Source organism: Echinococcus granulosus (assembly GCF_000524195.1).
Source record: "Echinococcus granulosus chromosome Unknown EG_S00037, whole genome shotgun sequence".
In the NCBI taxonomy this organism is placed as follows: domain Eukaryota; kingdom Metazoa; phylum Platyhelminthes; class Cestoda; order Cyclophyllidea; family Taeniidae; genus Echinococcus; species Echinococcus granulosus.
This window is the reverse complement of record NW_020170417.1, coordinates 682,869-696,364: the sequence shown is the minus strand read 5'-3', so window position 1 is coordinate 696,364 and position 13,496 is coordinate 682,869. Positions and strand designations below refer to the sequence as shown.

Here is a 13,496-nt window from a genome sequence, read left to right as displayed (position 1 = left end):
AGATATTTAGCTTTTGGCTTTCAAAATATTCAGCACATCAGTCGCCAGAGCGAAGCAATTTGAAGGTCAAGAGGATGACCAATGATTCACCCGTAAAGAAACCTCAAAAACTTAAAAAAGTTCTCTATAGACGTGTCGATGAAGTAGAGAATATCTTGAAAGACCGCCAAAACCTTTGTGGTCAAATATACCTTAAGACATGCCCCAATTCCACCACAGGTGACTGCGAAAGCCATAGACTTAGACCCCACGCCTCTGCCAAGATGATGGAGCCTGGTGGCGCTACTACGAACCCAGCCAACTCACAGAGGCTGACAGCTGGTAACCTGGGTAGGCTACTTTAAATAGTCAACTTTTGCCTGTTATGAAGCACTAATTTGCATTCGAACCAATGCGAACTTTGGGGCAGTGGTGATGCGCGTGAAAGGGGGGAAATTCCTCAGTCACTCTTTGTTTCGACCCAAAATTTAACGCTAATCAGTTCATGTGCAGGAATACAATCCTCTTGCCCGCTTTCTAGCATCAGTGGTAAGTAATGTGTAGGTTTTATTAATGGGTGCCTTTGTCCACATGAAAAGTAGACAAAAATGCTACGCAATTGTCGATAAACCACTGTGGGGGATTTTTAAATTCAACGAAATTGCTGCCCGTGGGTTAGGTCAAAACGTTTCGAGATATCCTTAGTATATTTGGTACTCATTCACCCATCAATGCACACTTTACGTTCTGGGGTAGTGGCTATTCATCATTGTAAATTTTGGTATCATCTAGTACCACCTCTCATTACTACTTAAGGCAGCTGTCTCAGTAGTTCGTGCGCATCTCAATCAACTTGTGAGAGAATGTATGTGACGTCCTTAGTCAAATAGGCAACGCTGAGATCCATTAACCTGTGCTGACGGGTAGTATGTTGCAGACGACTCATTCACTATCCAATGCGCCCACTACTACGACCCCACAAGATGCAACTATTTGCTTTCTGAAGGCGAAATACAGGTAGTGACTGGCATCCATCTGCTCCATACGACACGATAGAACTCGAAGTCGCACAAGAAGAACTTTTTCAGAGAGAGCCAGAAATAGGGACCTCACGTTAACACCCATGAAGAAAAATTACACTGCATTCGAGGATTAGAGTGTGATACTGCCTCACCTCAGCCTTCCCTATACTCATCTCCACATCTTCCTGATGCTTCTCCAAGTAATTGTTTCCTCTTCATGGCATTAGACGGTTCATTGAGAAATACCTATGTGGTAAAAATGGAAGCTCCTAAAGGTGGATTTGTTTTTCAAATTCTCCAGACAGAACGTTGTTTAAAATTACGGCCCAAAAGTTTGCCCTCTGCCGAGAAAAGATTGCATATCGTAATGCTAGTTATTGCAATCGATGAAAACTAGAAAAATTCTTGAAAAACTGCACGAACTTATCTGGTTACCGGTCACTTACTGATAACGGAACATGATTTGAAAAGAGTTTTCAAACCGACTAGGTTTAAGCTGTTCTGTTTTTGAAAGCACAAAGCTCTTCATGCCTGTCACAAGAGAAGGCCACTTTTTTGGACAAATAAACAATCTTATTTTTTCTTACAAATTCAGATTTCCATTTGCTTGCTATTTACAGTTTTGCACACTTTTAAAGAGTTTGTGAACCTACAGTAACCCAATACGCACATTCAGCATTCTGAGACCTTTGTATCAACTCTCATCATTCCATCTTCACAAATTGATTGTAGGACTCCTTTTCCACTGCCCGTGATGGCAGGTGCAGCCGCCTGAACGTTGGCGTTGACTTTATTCAAACCCATAAAAGAAAGCTTTATGAAACTTGTCAACACTCAGGCTAACGGAGATATGCCAAATACATACCACTCCGGACATTCAGTTAGCAACAGGCAGGACCATAAGGGAAGGAGGGGTTGCTGGAGATGCGAATGTGAGCGCTGAACCTACCTACACCCTGGTTTGTGACAGCCTCAAGTCAAGTAGAGTTAGTACCGGATAAGTGTTCAGGTAAACCCTGACAGAACAGCTCAAGCGGCGCCCATTTGACCGGAGACTTCACCAGCATACTCTCACGAGTTGATTGAGATGGACACGAAATAGTGAACTAATTACTTTAAGTAGTAGTGAAAGGTGGCACTCGATTATGTTGAAATCTACAATGAGGAGCAGATCGTCCTCGAGAACATAATTCACGCAATGTTGAGGTTCATCACTTAAATCTACTTTGCAAAAAATGTTAAAAAGTGAGGCGTTGTTTTGAACACCCTTCCCCAATTCACAGGCTACAATTTAGTTAAAATTAAAAATCTCTCATGGCAGTTTATCGACATTTGCGTAGTAGTTTTGTTTACCTTTCCTGTGAGTGGAGATGCCTATTAATAATACCTACGTACTACCCATTATGAGTGCAACTAGGAAGGCGGAAGAATCGGTGGCCTGCACATGATCAGATTAACGTTGGATTTTCAGCCAAAACAAAGGGAGACTGGGGCATTCCCCACTGTTGATGCAAACCACCATCACTCCGATGCGTACATTAAAGTGAATACAAACTGGTACTTCATAACAGGCAAAAGCTAGCTATTTAAAATTGTCTATCCAAGCCGCCAACTGTCTGCCCATCTGTGTCAGTTAATTGGCTTTGCATTAACACAGCAATGCTCTACCACCTCTGCATAGGCAAACTGTTGATTAGTGTGGCTTTCGGATTCATTTGCGATGAAATTGGTGCATTTTTTAGGTATATTTGAACATAAGGGTTTTCGCTTTGTTGCTTTTATGCCTGCAAGGTCTTGATATGCATGGATTACTAGTCATCCTCTTGACCTTTAAATGGTATCACTATGGGGACTGGCATGTTGATGACGCCTGAATCCTTCATTAGACGTCTTCAATCAAACCGCACCGACGTCCCGATTTCCTCTGCTTAAATGAGTTGAGTTGTGATAAGACAGTGACGAAATGCAAGATAAGTCAGCACCTTGGAAACATAAACCCCACACTAATGTGACCGGGCTAAGCTCCCATGAAGCCACGTGGCCTTATTTTCTGTTCTAACAAGGAAACTTGGAATATGACAGACATAATGGGAATTGCCTTAGCTATCAACCACAGTAGTTTAAAGGTAGAGGCTTTCTTGAAGTCGTTCCAAGATTCCTTGTAACTAGAGCCACAAATGAGGCCCTGGTTTCCATCGTGTGGTACTCTGAGGCGAAAAGCGGCATATCATAACAAGAAGTTAAACATTTTAGAAAGGGTAGAGTTCATCTAGACAATCTGCTTGCCTGAAGAACTTTGGTATTAATCCGACCGTCTACATCCGGACATTAGAGATGAATATCAAAGCCTGAATTACGGAAGGAATCACATCGCCACTTTCCAAACAGAGAAAGTTAGTAAAAGCTTCGCGATCATCCCGCTTACCAAGTCGCCTTAACTACTGTGGTGAAAGTGCTGTGGCAGTTAGCCTTTGCGTGTTCACTAAACGAAGACCAAATGAAAATGGCGGTTGTATAAGACAAAAAATACTCCCCTATGGTCTTTTTATAACAAATGTTAAGAGTGAAAAAAGGTGCCTTAGATATTCTGTCCTCTGAAATAATCGTCATTGCAAAGTTATAAACCTTTCTCAATGAGACAAGTTTTACGAGACTTTTATCCATCTGTGGAACCGGATCAAACGCATTTCTTAAATCAAACTACCTCAAATCACATGCATCAAATTCAGCCGACATTTTATGGAAGTTTGCACGAACAGACAAGTAGCACAGAGTACAATCATGAGTACCGAGGCATTGACATCTATTGATGAACTTGAGAGTTCCGGAGAGCGACAATCAGAAACAGTTGTGCTCTTGTGCCTATTTTTGGCAGCCGAGGTCCCTCTGTGCACTAATGAACTTAATGAAACTTCGTCTTGAGGTTGTTTGGTGTTTGAAGATGCCTTTTTTAGTTCATAATATCGGCCACTTTAACTTTTGCCCTTCTAATGAATTTTACAAGTAGGGGTCACATGGTGATTGCAGGGCAACCTCTGACCTATTCCACAAGTAATTTTGGGTACGTTGTGAGTAGTTCTCGCAGAAAATCTTCCGCATTCCACAGAAAAAAGAACCACGAACCAATTATCATCAAAATTTGTTCTATATCACAAACAGAAGCCAAAAAGGGGCCTTTAGACAGTGGTACAATCTAGTCGAATCGTGGTGATGGATAACATTTAGACTGGAATGAATGAATCCTACATCACAGCCCCATGTCCTTTACGTAAGCCGGTTGACCCCAAAATAAGCAACCGCAAAACCGAACGGAATTCCTTCACACATAAGTGTTTCATGCCATCGATACTCATTTTGATAGGGTCCGTGATTGTGAGGGTGTTTCCAGTCTCCAGAAAATTGGCAAGGTATTTCCAGACTGATAGTCCTGACAACATTTACCCTTCAGTGTGAATGCAGTCATACCCACTACATCTCTCAAAGTTCTCATCTACATGAATCCGATGGATAGATGGATAAGGGAGGAAAGAAATCAAAGACGTCGCCTGCGGATGACTTAATTTGCAGACTTACGACAGAAAGGCTGAGTAACTCACTCCAAATCTCAGCCAACAAGCTTTGTACCAAGAAAGTTATTTATAACGCATTAATTCAGAAGAGTTTCGCTTGCTATCAACAAGTAGGTCTTACCTCTATGCATGTCAATGGTCTTACTGAGGGCGATGCGTCCACTACTGAGTGATTCATCATGAAAATCAAACGATTTCGTCGGTACTCCTCGGGACGGTACATTCTCCCCTCCCACATTCCTCACTTGCTTTGCAACAGACTTGATGAGAAGCTCCCACGGTTGTGGAATCGAATCAACCCCAATTCCGAAAGGAGACAAGTTTGAATCGCGTTGATCAGGTTACATCTGCATTTGATGCGATGAGGATTCACACGAAGAGGAAAGGAGTGGGGAGCACTACTGTACTGTAGTGGGGCACTATGATCCAACCTACCCCACTCTATCATGCTGCACCGTACCGTGGCGTGTCAACAGACTGCCTCACACCTACCTGCGCTTTAGGTTGCACACAAACCAGTGCATGTCCTGTCAAGTTGCCGGGAAACAGTGTCGCCAGTTGGACTGAAAATGGCGCGAAATTGTTAGGTCATCTGACACGAACTGCAAGTTCTCTTCCCACTTCACATGTGATGATTTGTTGTGAGTAGTGGAGGTGGTTTCTGCAAAACAAGCGGCAGAACGGAGGCCTTCAAGTGGCCGACAAACCCGACACTAACGTCCATGCTGGTGGCGTGTGCACGATTTCCACATCCAAAGCAGTCCACTAAGTGGTGCAACATGAGAGGCAATTTGAACAAGCCGTGGGAAGCAAATGAACCGACTGTGTGTGTGCGCATGTGTGTGTGAGTGTACTTGGAGCATGTGGTCTGGACCTTGACCACCACGTTGTGTGTTTGCGCACACTCAATTGTGCGGTGTCGTTTGCCTAGAGGCACTTGACACAAGTCTTTACCCACCACTCAGAAGGATTGATCGCGGGACACGACATTCAAGTATGTGGTGGCAACATGCCAGTCACTTACTTCACTTTGGCCACTCCCAGCTCCTTCGGTCGCAGTGAGGCAGTGGCATTACGGCATCAAATTTGCATTGCGATTGGGAACAGTGACGTTCTGATTGGACCCAGGGTTGCAGTGTGTATGTGTATGGATGTTATTTGACAGCGACCAAGGTTGTTTATTTGTCAAACGCCACACGTGATGTCGTAAAGACATTGAAAAGTAACGGCTAATCATAGTAAAACGACATCTTTCTTAATCAACAAGAGACGAGGAAATACCCGTCTGAATATGTATAACTTTATTTTCCAAAACTAAGTACGATTTTGTTATTTTAGATTAAAACTAACTCAAAACATCTGAAACTTCCTGCAAAGTAAGCGTTTCGGGGAGGGTAAAGGAAAACTGGAACAACTTTTTACTGATTAAGCTTTCAAGAATGGGCCCACTATGTGTTACTGGGCTTCTTTCAAATTCGCGTGGGACATATTAGATAATTGCAGCAAATTCGAAACATCACAAAATAACGTTGCATCTTTTTATCATCGTGCGCTGTTGGCTAAAATCACACTTTTTCGTACAAATTGCCTTCCGATTGATAGCTATTAGATTTAACAAATCGAAGTTAGATCAAAGTGTTAAATGCACCAAGTGTCACAGATCCTTCGTAATGGTTAATCTCCGGCAATACCTCAAGTGGACATCTTGACTCATGAAAAGTGAACTTGACTGATGCATAATAAGGCCAAAAGTGGCGGTGATTTCAAAAACGAATACAGTTACTTTATGAAGGTGACAATGCAGTCACTGCAGACAATCCGGAAAACCTTAGGATCGAAGATGCACCTGAAGACAATCTAAGCTTGAAAGCGATCCAACTGAATCCAAAAACTGTGTTGCGACCAGAATACCAGGTAGCGGTAGGGTAAAAGTAGGCGTAGCAGAAATTAAAGATGATTCCGTCTCAATGCGTAGAGAAGCGGAATACTTTTTCTGGTGTTGCTACTCTAATTTAAAATAATTGCAAGGGTGTAGAAGCTGAAAAGATATGTTCACAACCTCAGTTTAACAAGCGAGCATAGTTCATAAACATCGTGATTAAGCAGGTAACCTTTGTCAGTTTTCCAAAAATATCCTAGCATCGTTTGAAATAGATTAATAAACTGTTTTGTGCAAAACTGATGTAATATGTTGTACTAAAACAGCCGCATAACTCACCTCGAACAAAGAGGAGCACTGATAGACAAAACAGTAATAATCCCATTTGGAAGCCGTGGAAATGGAATCAGGGCTTTCGTCAGGATATGTGAAGACAACGTAGCCTCGAGTGTCTTCCATCCACGTGCTGAAGCAGAAAGCAACCTTTGCAGCATCGAAGCCTTGCACAACCTCGAAAGATTGCTGGTTGATAACGCTACAATGAAGAGACTCGATTTAGTAACTGCATTGCAGCAACATTTGTTAGAGAATCACAGTTTGGCCTACCTAAAGTGTGCGGATTCATTAGCGATGGAAAAGGAGAAACAAACAAATGGTTTGGGCTGCGACGTAGCTCCTGAGGGGCTAGCTCCGTAATCCTTTACAATCTGCCTCAATGTGGCGTGAAGTTCGCCATTATCACCTGAGGAAATGACGGGGAGAGATCCAAGGAAAAGAGTGTTCTCACAAACTTGAAATTTATTCGAAAAAGCGTTTTCCTTCGACTGTAACGCGCCTGCCATAAATGGGTGACAAAGAAAACATTTTGTCAGTTGAAACCGGTAATAACACAAACAAAGGAATCATGAATAGGAAGGGACTCTAAAGTGCTATGATGCATGCAGACTAAGTTGAAAAGTAGCTGGACTCAATCCAGGTATTAATTCCTCTGGAAATAGCAAATTATGGTACCAAAACTCAGTTTTGACATTAAAACATGCAATTTGGGCACCAAACAGACCAGGCCAATATGCTACGCAAAGTTCTGCAAGGAATAAACTTAGCATGTGCGTTAATCAGCTCTAATTAGCTGCATGTCTGTCATACTATGTTACCAAGGCCATTGACGAAATGTAACGGAAAAAAAAGGAAAACTAGTCTACTTTCGAAAGACCTCTTTGAATGTCGTGGCAGCCCAAGAGTTTGATGACTTCATTCTGACAATATGTCAGTCGAATTTAAAGTACGGGTCTGAGAACTCAAAGTGACACACTAACCAGGTACACTATCCATCCCTACACCAAGGCAATCGAATTTCGACAACCAACTCGACCTTGATAGGACCAGGCCAATGACCTCAAGGCGAACGATATGTGCACAAAATTAAGCATATTTTAGACCCACATGAAGTGTAATCTAGTTTATATATGCCACAAAATTTTAAGCTATACTGCTGCACACCTAGTTTTTGCACCTCATGCCTTGCTCCTCCTTTATTCGAGTTTTTCTACTAATGTTTGGGTTTTCGTTTTCGGCTACCCAATTAGTCTACATTTTAGGAAAATATAACAATAAACACCTGTTAGAGCGTTGTCATTTTGTGGCTACCGACAAATTATCTCGCGCATTATGTGTGCCATTTACCGCATCAGTGGCATATTTAAAGATTCAGTTCAACTTTATGGCAGTTTTCTTTAAGATTCTTGTTAATTTAATGAAGAGAATAATTTGTGAGTTTCTATCTATTATTCAACCATCTTAGCGTGACTTAAACGTCTAATGCTACGTTTATATCAAATATAGATAATTGTTTACCATATCTATTTTCTCTCACTCAAGCATGTGCACAATCATCAGTCCGTAGCACCCTACTTTATTACTTGTCATAACCAAGTATTGCTTGTTTACCTGACATCGTAATGGCAAATATGACGCGCATGTTAGCTTTTATCTGCGCCATTTTCCATTTGATTGCAGCACTCTGAGTCTTTCTGGATGTCGTAATGAGCAAATGCGCTATTATAAGACATACATCAGTAAACCAGGGAAGAGTTAGGAGGTTCTTGCCATTACCCGAAGGCTATACTGCAGGACGAAAGCACAGGCTGCGGGAATTCAAATTCCTCCATAGCCATGGTACTCTTCGACTACTCATTTAACTCTTCATTTGGGATTCGCATGCACTTAAGGCTCCGTCCTTGTACTTCCTTTGAGCGAAAATGCCTCTGGGCCACTCCATTAGTACCTGGTCCCTTCTGTACATCGAAAACACATTTTCTGCTCAAGTTGTATGACTTTTCCCAATTTAAGGGAAAAATCAGGGCCCCATAGTTAAATGCGCTACCAAAATATAACCCCACTGCACTGCATTCCGAAGTGAAAACTACAGTTTCACAAATTCAAACATCATCGCCATGACTCATTGCTGATTTATCTGACAAAATACCTAGTTATTAGTTTTTATTACCTAGGTCACAAAACTGAGCAAAGAGGTTTGCGAATCTTTTTCCTCCGTTACACTAGCAAGTTTGCATAACGGTGAATATCTGCTATGAGAAAGCCAGGGGTATCAACTCCCGCTCGGAGGACTCGATCAACCGCCACACGGCAGTGTAAATGTCATGCCTGTTTATCGATCGAACTGCAGCGTTTGCGCTGAGTCATGCCTTGGTTGGAAATCGATAATTTCTAGTGGGGCAACTACGCAGGACACGCCTGAAGCGCCGTTGCGCAAACCAGGCGATTTAAAGAAAGATTGGGGCCAAAATTTTGCAGGGAACAAGCATTAAAAAGCATTCGACTAGGCCCACCGGATAGTCGGCATGATTGTAAAATGAGTAATTTCACTTTTTCTTCCAGAACCACTGATTAGATCAGACCAAAATGCAGCACCTCGCCTACCTAGGTACCATGTGAACGCGATTAAACATTGAATTTTGGACATTAAGGCTTCGCAAATTTTGTTGAGTCGATCTGCCATCAAATTTACGTTAATCGGCTTTGAAGCCTAAATTGTCACATGTTTTGCATTTATTTGAACCAAAATTAGAAACAAAGCACTGTGTACTGAAGCTGGCAAATAAGCACAAAAATAAATCACTCCTTCCGCCTGGTTTTACCCACGAAGTCATTTATATTCTCGAATGTCCGTTTTCCCGAGAATTTGTTGTAGTTTCCATCCACAAGGGTCATCAACGTGGGGTAACCCTTGATATTATGGTGCACTAACTCCTGTTTGTACTTGCTGGCATCGATTCTGCCGAAGGCGACGTTAGGATATCTACCAGGAAGAGCTTTGGCGGCCTCGCTGAAGACGGGCATTAGCTCCTCGCAGTGCCCACACCAGGAGGCATAGAAGAGGATAACATAAGTGGTTTTAGATTGCCTTGACTGCTTCTCTATCTGTACTAGGCCATGTGGATCTAGTTCTTGCACTGAGCCTTCATACTTCGACATTGTTTAGACCGCAGAAAAACTCAAGGGGTCGCAAAGCTCAAATCACAATGCCAACCTCAAATGTCGCGCGCCGTCACCAGTGCGCCCCCAACCAATCCGAATCCCAGTGTGCAGCACCCAAGCAGAAAGTCTAAATAACTCAAGTGCTAACGGATGTCCCATAAAAACTATTTACTCATTGGGAAAATTGTATTTTGATGTTTCATATCAACAGTGCCTTTACCAAATGTTAGAATTTTTAATTAATATCTTATTTAAATGCTATTGTTGTAAATACCGCGAGTCTAATCCATCCGAATCTGTTGATTGGTTAATTTCCATGTGGAGTGCGCACTTTCATTGGTGCAAATTTCTGAGTCAAAATTGTTTGCCATTAAAGGTGAATAATCAGGTCAAGCCCGGCAATTCCACAAGTAAAAGTTAAATTACTTTAACCCTAAATGAAAACTTTTCTTTTTATGGGTGCATAAGTCAGGGGTGTTGGCTTTTAGAACTAAATATTTAATTATTAAAGTAGTAAAAAATAAATCAAAATGAGGTAGACTGTAGCATATTTACAGTTCCTAAATGGCACTTGAATGAGATCAAAAGGAAGGAATGCCAACACTTTTTTGCTGTCGACTTGACTGAAAAACGAAAATTGACTGCCTCAGGTAATGGGCATCACATCTTCGGCCTGTATTTATTCACAAAGACGTCGAAGCTCCTAACTGTTTGATATCCCACGTGTTTGATGTAGGTTTCATTCACATGAAGCTCGACTGTGGGATATCTTTGGATATAATAGCGACTCAATTTCTTCTTGTACTTATAGGCATCAATTTTTGCAAAGGAAAGTTCTGGATACTTCATTGGTAACTCTCTCCCAGCCTCTTCGAAGATTGGTGGTAGTTTTTTGCTATGTCAGCACCAGCTGGCGTAGAAGAGTATCAGCCATGTGTCATTTGACTTCTTGGATTGGCTTTCCAGCTGCTTCAGCGAATGAGGATTCAATTTTTTAATGCTTCCCCCACCACTAAACATCAGCCATGCCGTGAAATTCACGAAAAAGGAAAGCCTGAAAGAATGCATGTTTGCAGACAACTGCTTCCTCAAATTTGGGTAATTGTAGAGGCCTCTTCGGTATTTCTAGCCACGCCAGAGGCGAGTCGGCCAATCAGAAAGCTGTCATTGCGTAAAAGTGGTACCTAAATCCATGGCCTCCCCCTTTTTAAGCAGATTGAAACAAAGTTTTGCTTATTTTTAGATGGGTCAAGCGAAGGAATGTAGATACCTTCCACGGTGAGTACCAATGCCCATTATATCTTTGTAGTGCCTGACCGGAAGGACAAAAGACAAAACGTGCAACGAAGCCGTAGTCAATTTGAACACGCAAAGGTCGCATAGAGATGTCAGCCGTTGATCAAGCTAGTTGGGGTTGCCGCTCCCACTGACCTTCATTGCCATTTAAATGTCTCCAAGTGTGCATGTGCGTTTATACCACTAGTCGATCTAAGGGAAAGTGTCCGAATGTAGAGGCCTCAGACTTCCATGAAGCCGAAAAAAGTCAGACTACTAAGGCAGACTATGTGTTATTGACGTACAGAAGGTCAAGAGATGACTTGGAGGCCATACTACCCACCGGTATTGCGGAAGCGGAGCCTCAAGCGTCAGCAAAGACAAAACGAAGAGTTAAACATACCAACTAAAGTATTACACAGCCCTTCTCCCCTTCTGAGCGTCGTCCTTGACACTCCCTTTGGTCAACCTTCCTTGCCGGGAATCAACACCAAACACTTACAAATCGACCACGGCAGTGATCAAATCTATGTGCAGCTGAGCAGATATTTTACCACGAGGTCACTTATCCCTCGCAAAAATCTAGCTAGATCTGGAGTTCTGTCGCGTTTGAATACTGTATTGCAAGATGGAGAAATGTACTGGCCATCTTGTATGTCCATCCCTGCACGTAGGAATGCTTGCCTAAAAGCATAGCCATTCAGCAAAGAATGAGGCTTGAAATGGTTTCATAGGGATGAATTATCTCTTCTACAGCTCCTTACCACTTGGGTCTTACTTCAGTGCTGTCTACATGAGTTATATCCAGTCAGGCGAGAGGTGGAGGAGGTACCTCATGTTCACTTGATTGGCATCTCCATACAGTTACCGAAGAGAGCTTATAACTAACTTTCCCAGGTGATCCACAGCTAGTGAACACGGGACTGGGGAAGTTGTCATAGGCAGACAACACTTTCAACCCTTCTACTAGGGGTGGTCACAATTTTCCCATCGGCACCAATATGCCCTTCTTCCACCACAGTAGGTTTAGGCATTCAGTAGTAGAAATCAATGCAGTTGTCCTTTTCACCGCCACCACCGTAGCGTCCGCAGTCCTCTCTGAGGTCAAAAATAACATAAAAAGGGAGCAGATCATGTATTACCAACACAGAGAAGAGGTGAGAGGCTACCGGTATGGTTCAGAGGCCCTACCGTCCATTGAAAGTACAGAAGCGGAGCTTTAAGCAGAGTTAAAAAAGTAATCAAAGTATTGCACCAACAGTAGATGTGGCTGAGTGATTGGCCACACTTTTCCATCTACTGACATTATTGGACGAAAATAAACAAATCGCCTTTTGTAGTGTGAGGAAATAGCAAATTCGGTACTCAAAAATCTGACTCGAATTAAGTAGTCTTTACAAAACGGCATTTGAGCAGGAAAAATCACAAAAACCTTTGCTAGAAATGTTATAATTATTAATAAAGAAATAAAAAAAGGCAAGAAAAAGCACTATTTAAGCTTTGAAATGGATCCTAGTTACTGTTGGGGAATAAAATCATCCCTGGTTTAATTCTTATAAAATTCCCTTTTCGCGCTCACATTTCGAACGTTGTAAAACGTCTCAAAATTCACGCCCTTGTTCAATGTCACGCCAAGGTGGACTTTAAATTTGTTTGTCATCACCACAGGTCAAAGGTCAATGAAAGGTTTGTAAATATGCGGGATTGCGATCACCTTGTGTTTCCTATAGTCAGCTATAGGACACGTGAAGACGGCCGTGTTGGAGTCCTTGCCCCTTGCTTACCCGGTTCGGCAAGCGTCAACTCAAATAACATATACGTAAAATTGTAAGGAATGCTAAAAAGTGTTTTTGTGGAAAGTAATTCATGTTAAACGCGTACTTGTGAGAGAAAAAGTATGAAAAAGTATTTAGTTTATTTTCAAAAGACCACCTATTACAGAATAATCTCGAGGAGATGCGTCCTCCTCGAGTGGCTATTTGAAGTGCGCGCGTCCAGGTGCCGTCAGCTGATCGATTGATCGCAGCGCGTAAACGTGTAGCGAGGCTAAAAATCGATAATTGTGTGAGGCGGGAAAGTGAATTTGTGCAGCGTTGACGAATTAACAGCCGCGACAGGTAGACAGGCGGAAGGAAACACGACAAGAGGGCGCAATTAGGGTGAACAGGCTGGCAGAATGCAGGCATATCAAAGCAGCATGCCTCAGGCGATGCTGACCACCCAACCACAGGGTGTTATGATGACACAACAGCCAAGTCATGTGGTTAGTACTTG

At 42.3% G+C, this 13,496-nt stretch overlaps 3 protein-coding genes across 3 annotated transcripts in view; 1 reads left to right on the top strand and 2 right to left on the bottom strand. All coding sequences in view use genetic code 11, as the record gives it.

Moving 5' to 3' along the window:
* EGR_05270 (hypothetical protein) overlaps positions 1-6,908 on the bottom strand; it is a gene marked incomplete at both ends in the record, with an annotated part of 8,335 nt that extends 1,427 nt beyond the window's left edge. The window contains 4 exons of the mRNA XM_024494519.1: positions 2,116-2,285; positions 4,042-4,145; positions 6,630-6,748; positions 6,789-6,908. Coding sequence (XP_024351140.1) covers positions 2,116-2,285; positions 4,042-4,145; positions 6,630-6,748; positions 6,789-6,908 — 513 coding nt within the window. The remainder of the gene's footprint in view (positions 1-2,115; positions 2,286-4,041; positions 4,146-6,629; positions 6,749-6,788) is intronic.
* Positions 6,909-6,989: 81 nt separating this feature from the next.
* EGR_05269 (hypothetical protein) lies at positions 6,990-8,250 on the top strand (the record flags this gene model as incomplete). The annotated part of the gene is made up of 2 exons (XM_024494518.1): positions 6,990-7,104; positions 8,036-8,250. 2 exons carry the CDS (start codon positions 6,990-6,992, stop codon positions 8,248-8,250), a joined length of 330 nt encoding a protein of 109 aa, XP_024351139.1.
* A 1,334-nt stretch (positions 8,251-9,584) lies between these two features.
* EGR_05268 (Protein disulfide-isomerase A4) lies at positions 9,585-12,882 on the bottom strand (the record flags this gene model as incomplete). Its single annotated transcript, XM_024494517.1, has 4 exons — positions 9,585-9,890; positions 10,671-10,842; positions 12,203-12,318; positions 12,802-12,882. The coding sequence occupies 4 exons, from the start codon at positions 12,880-12,882 to the stop codon at positions 9,585-9,587; spliced, it is 675 nt and encodes a 224-aa protein (XP_024351138.1).
* Positions 12,883-13,496: the final 614 nt, after the last annotated feature.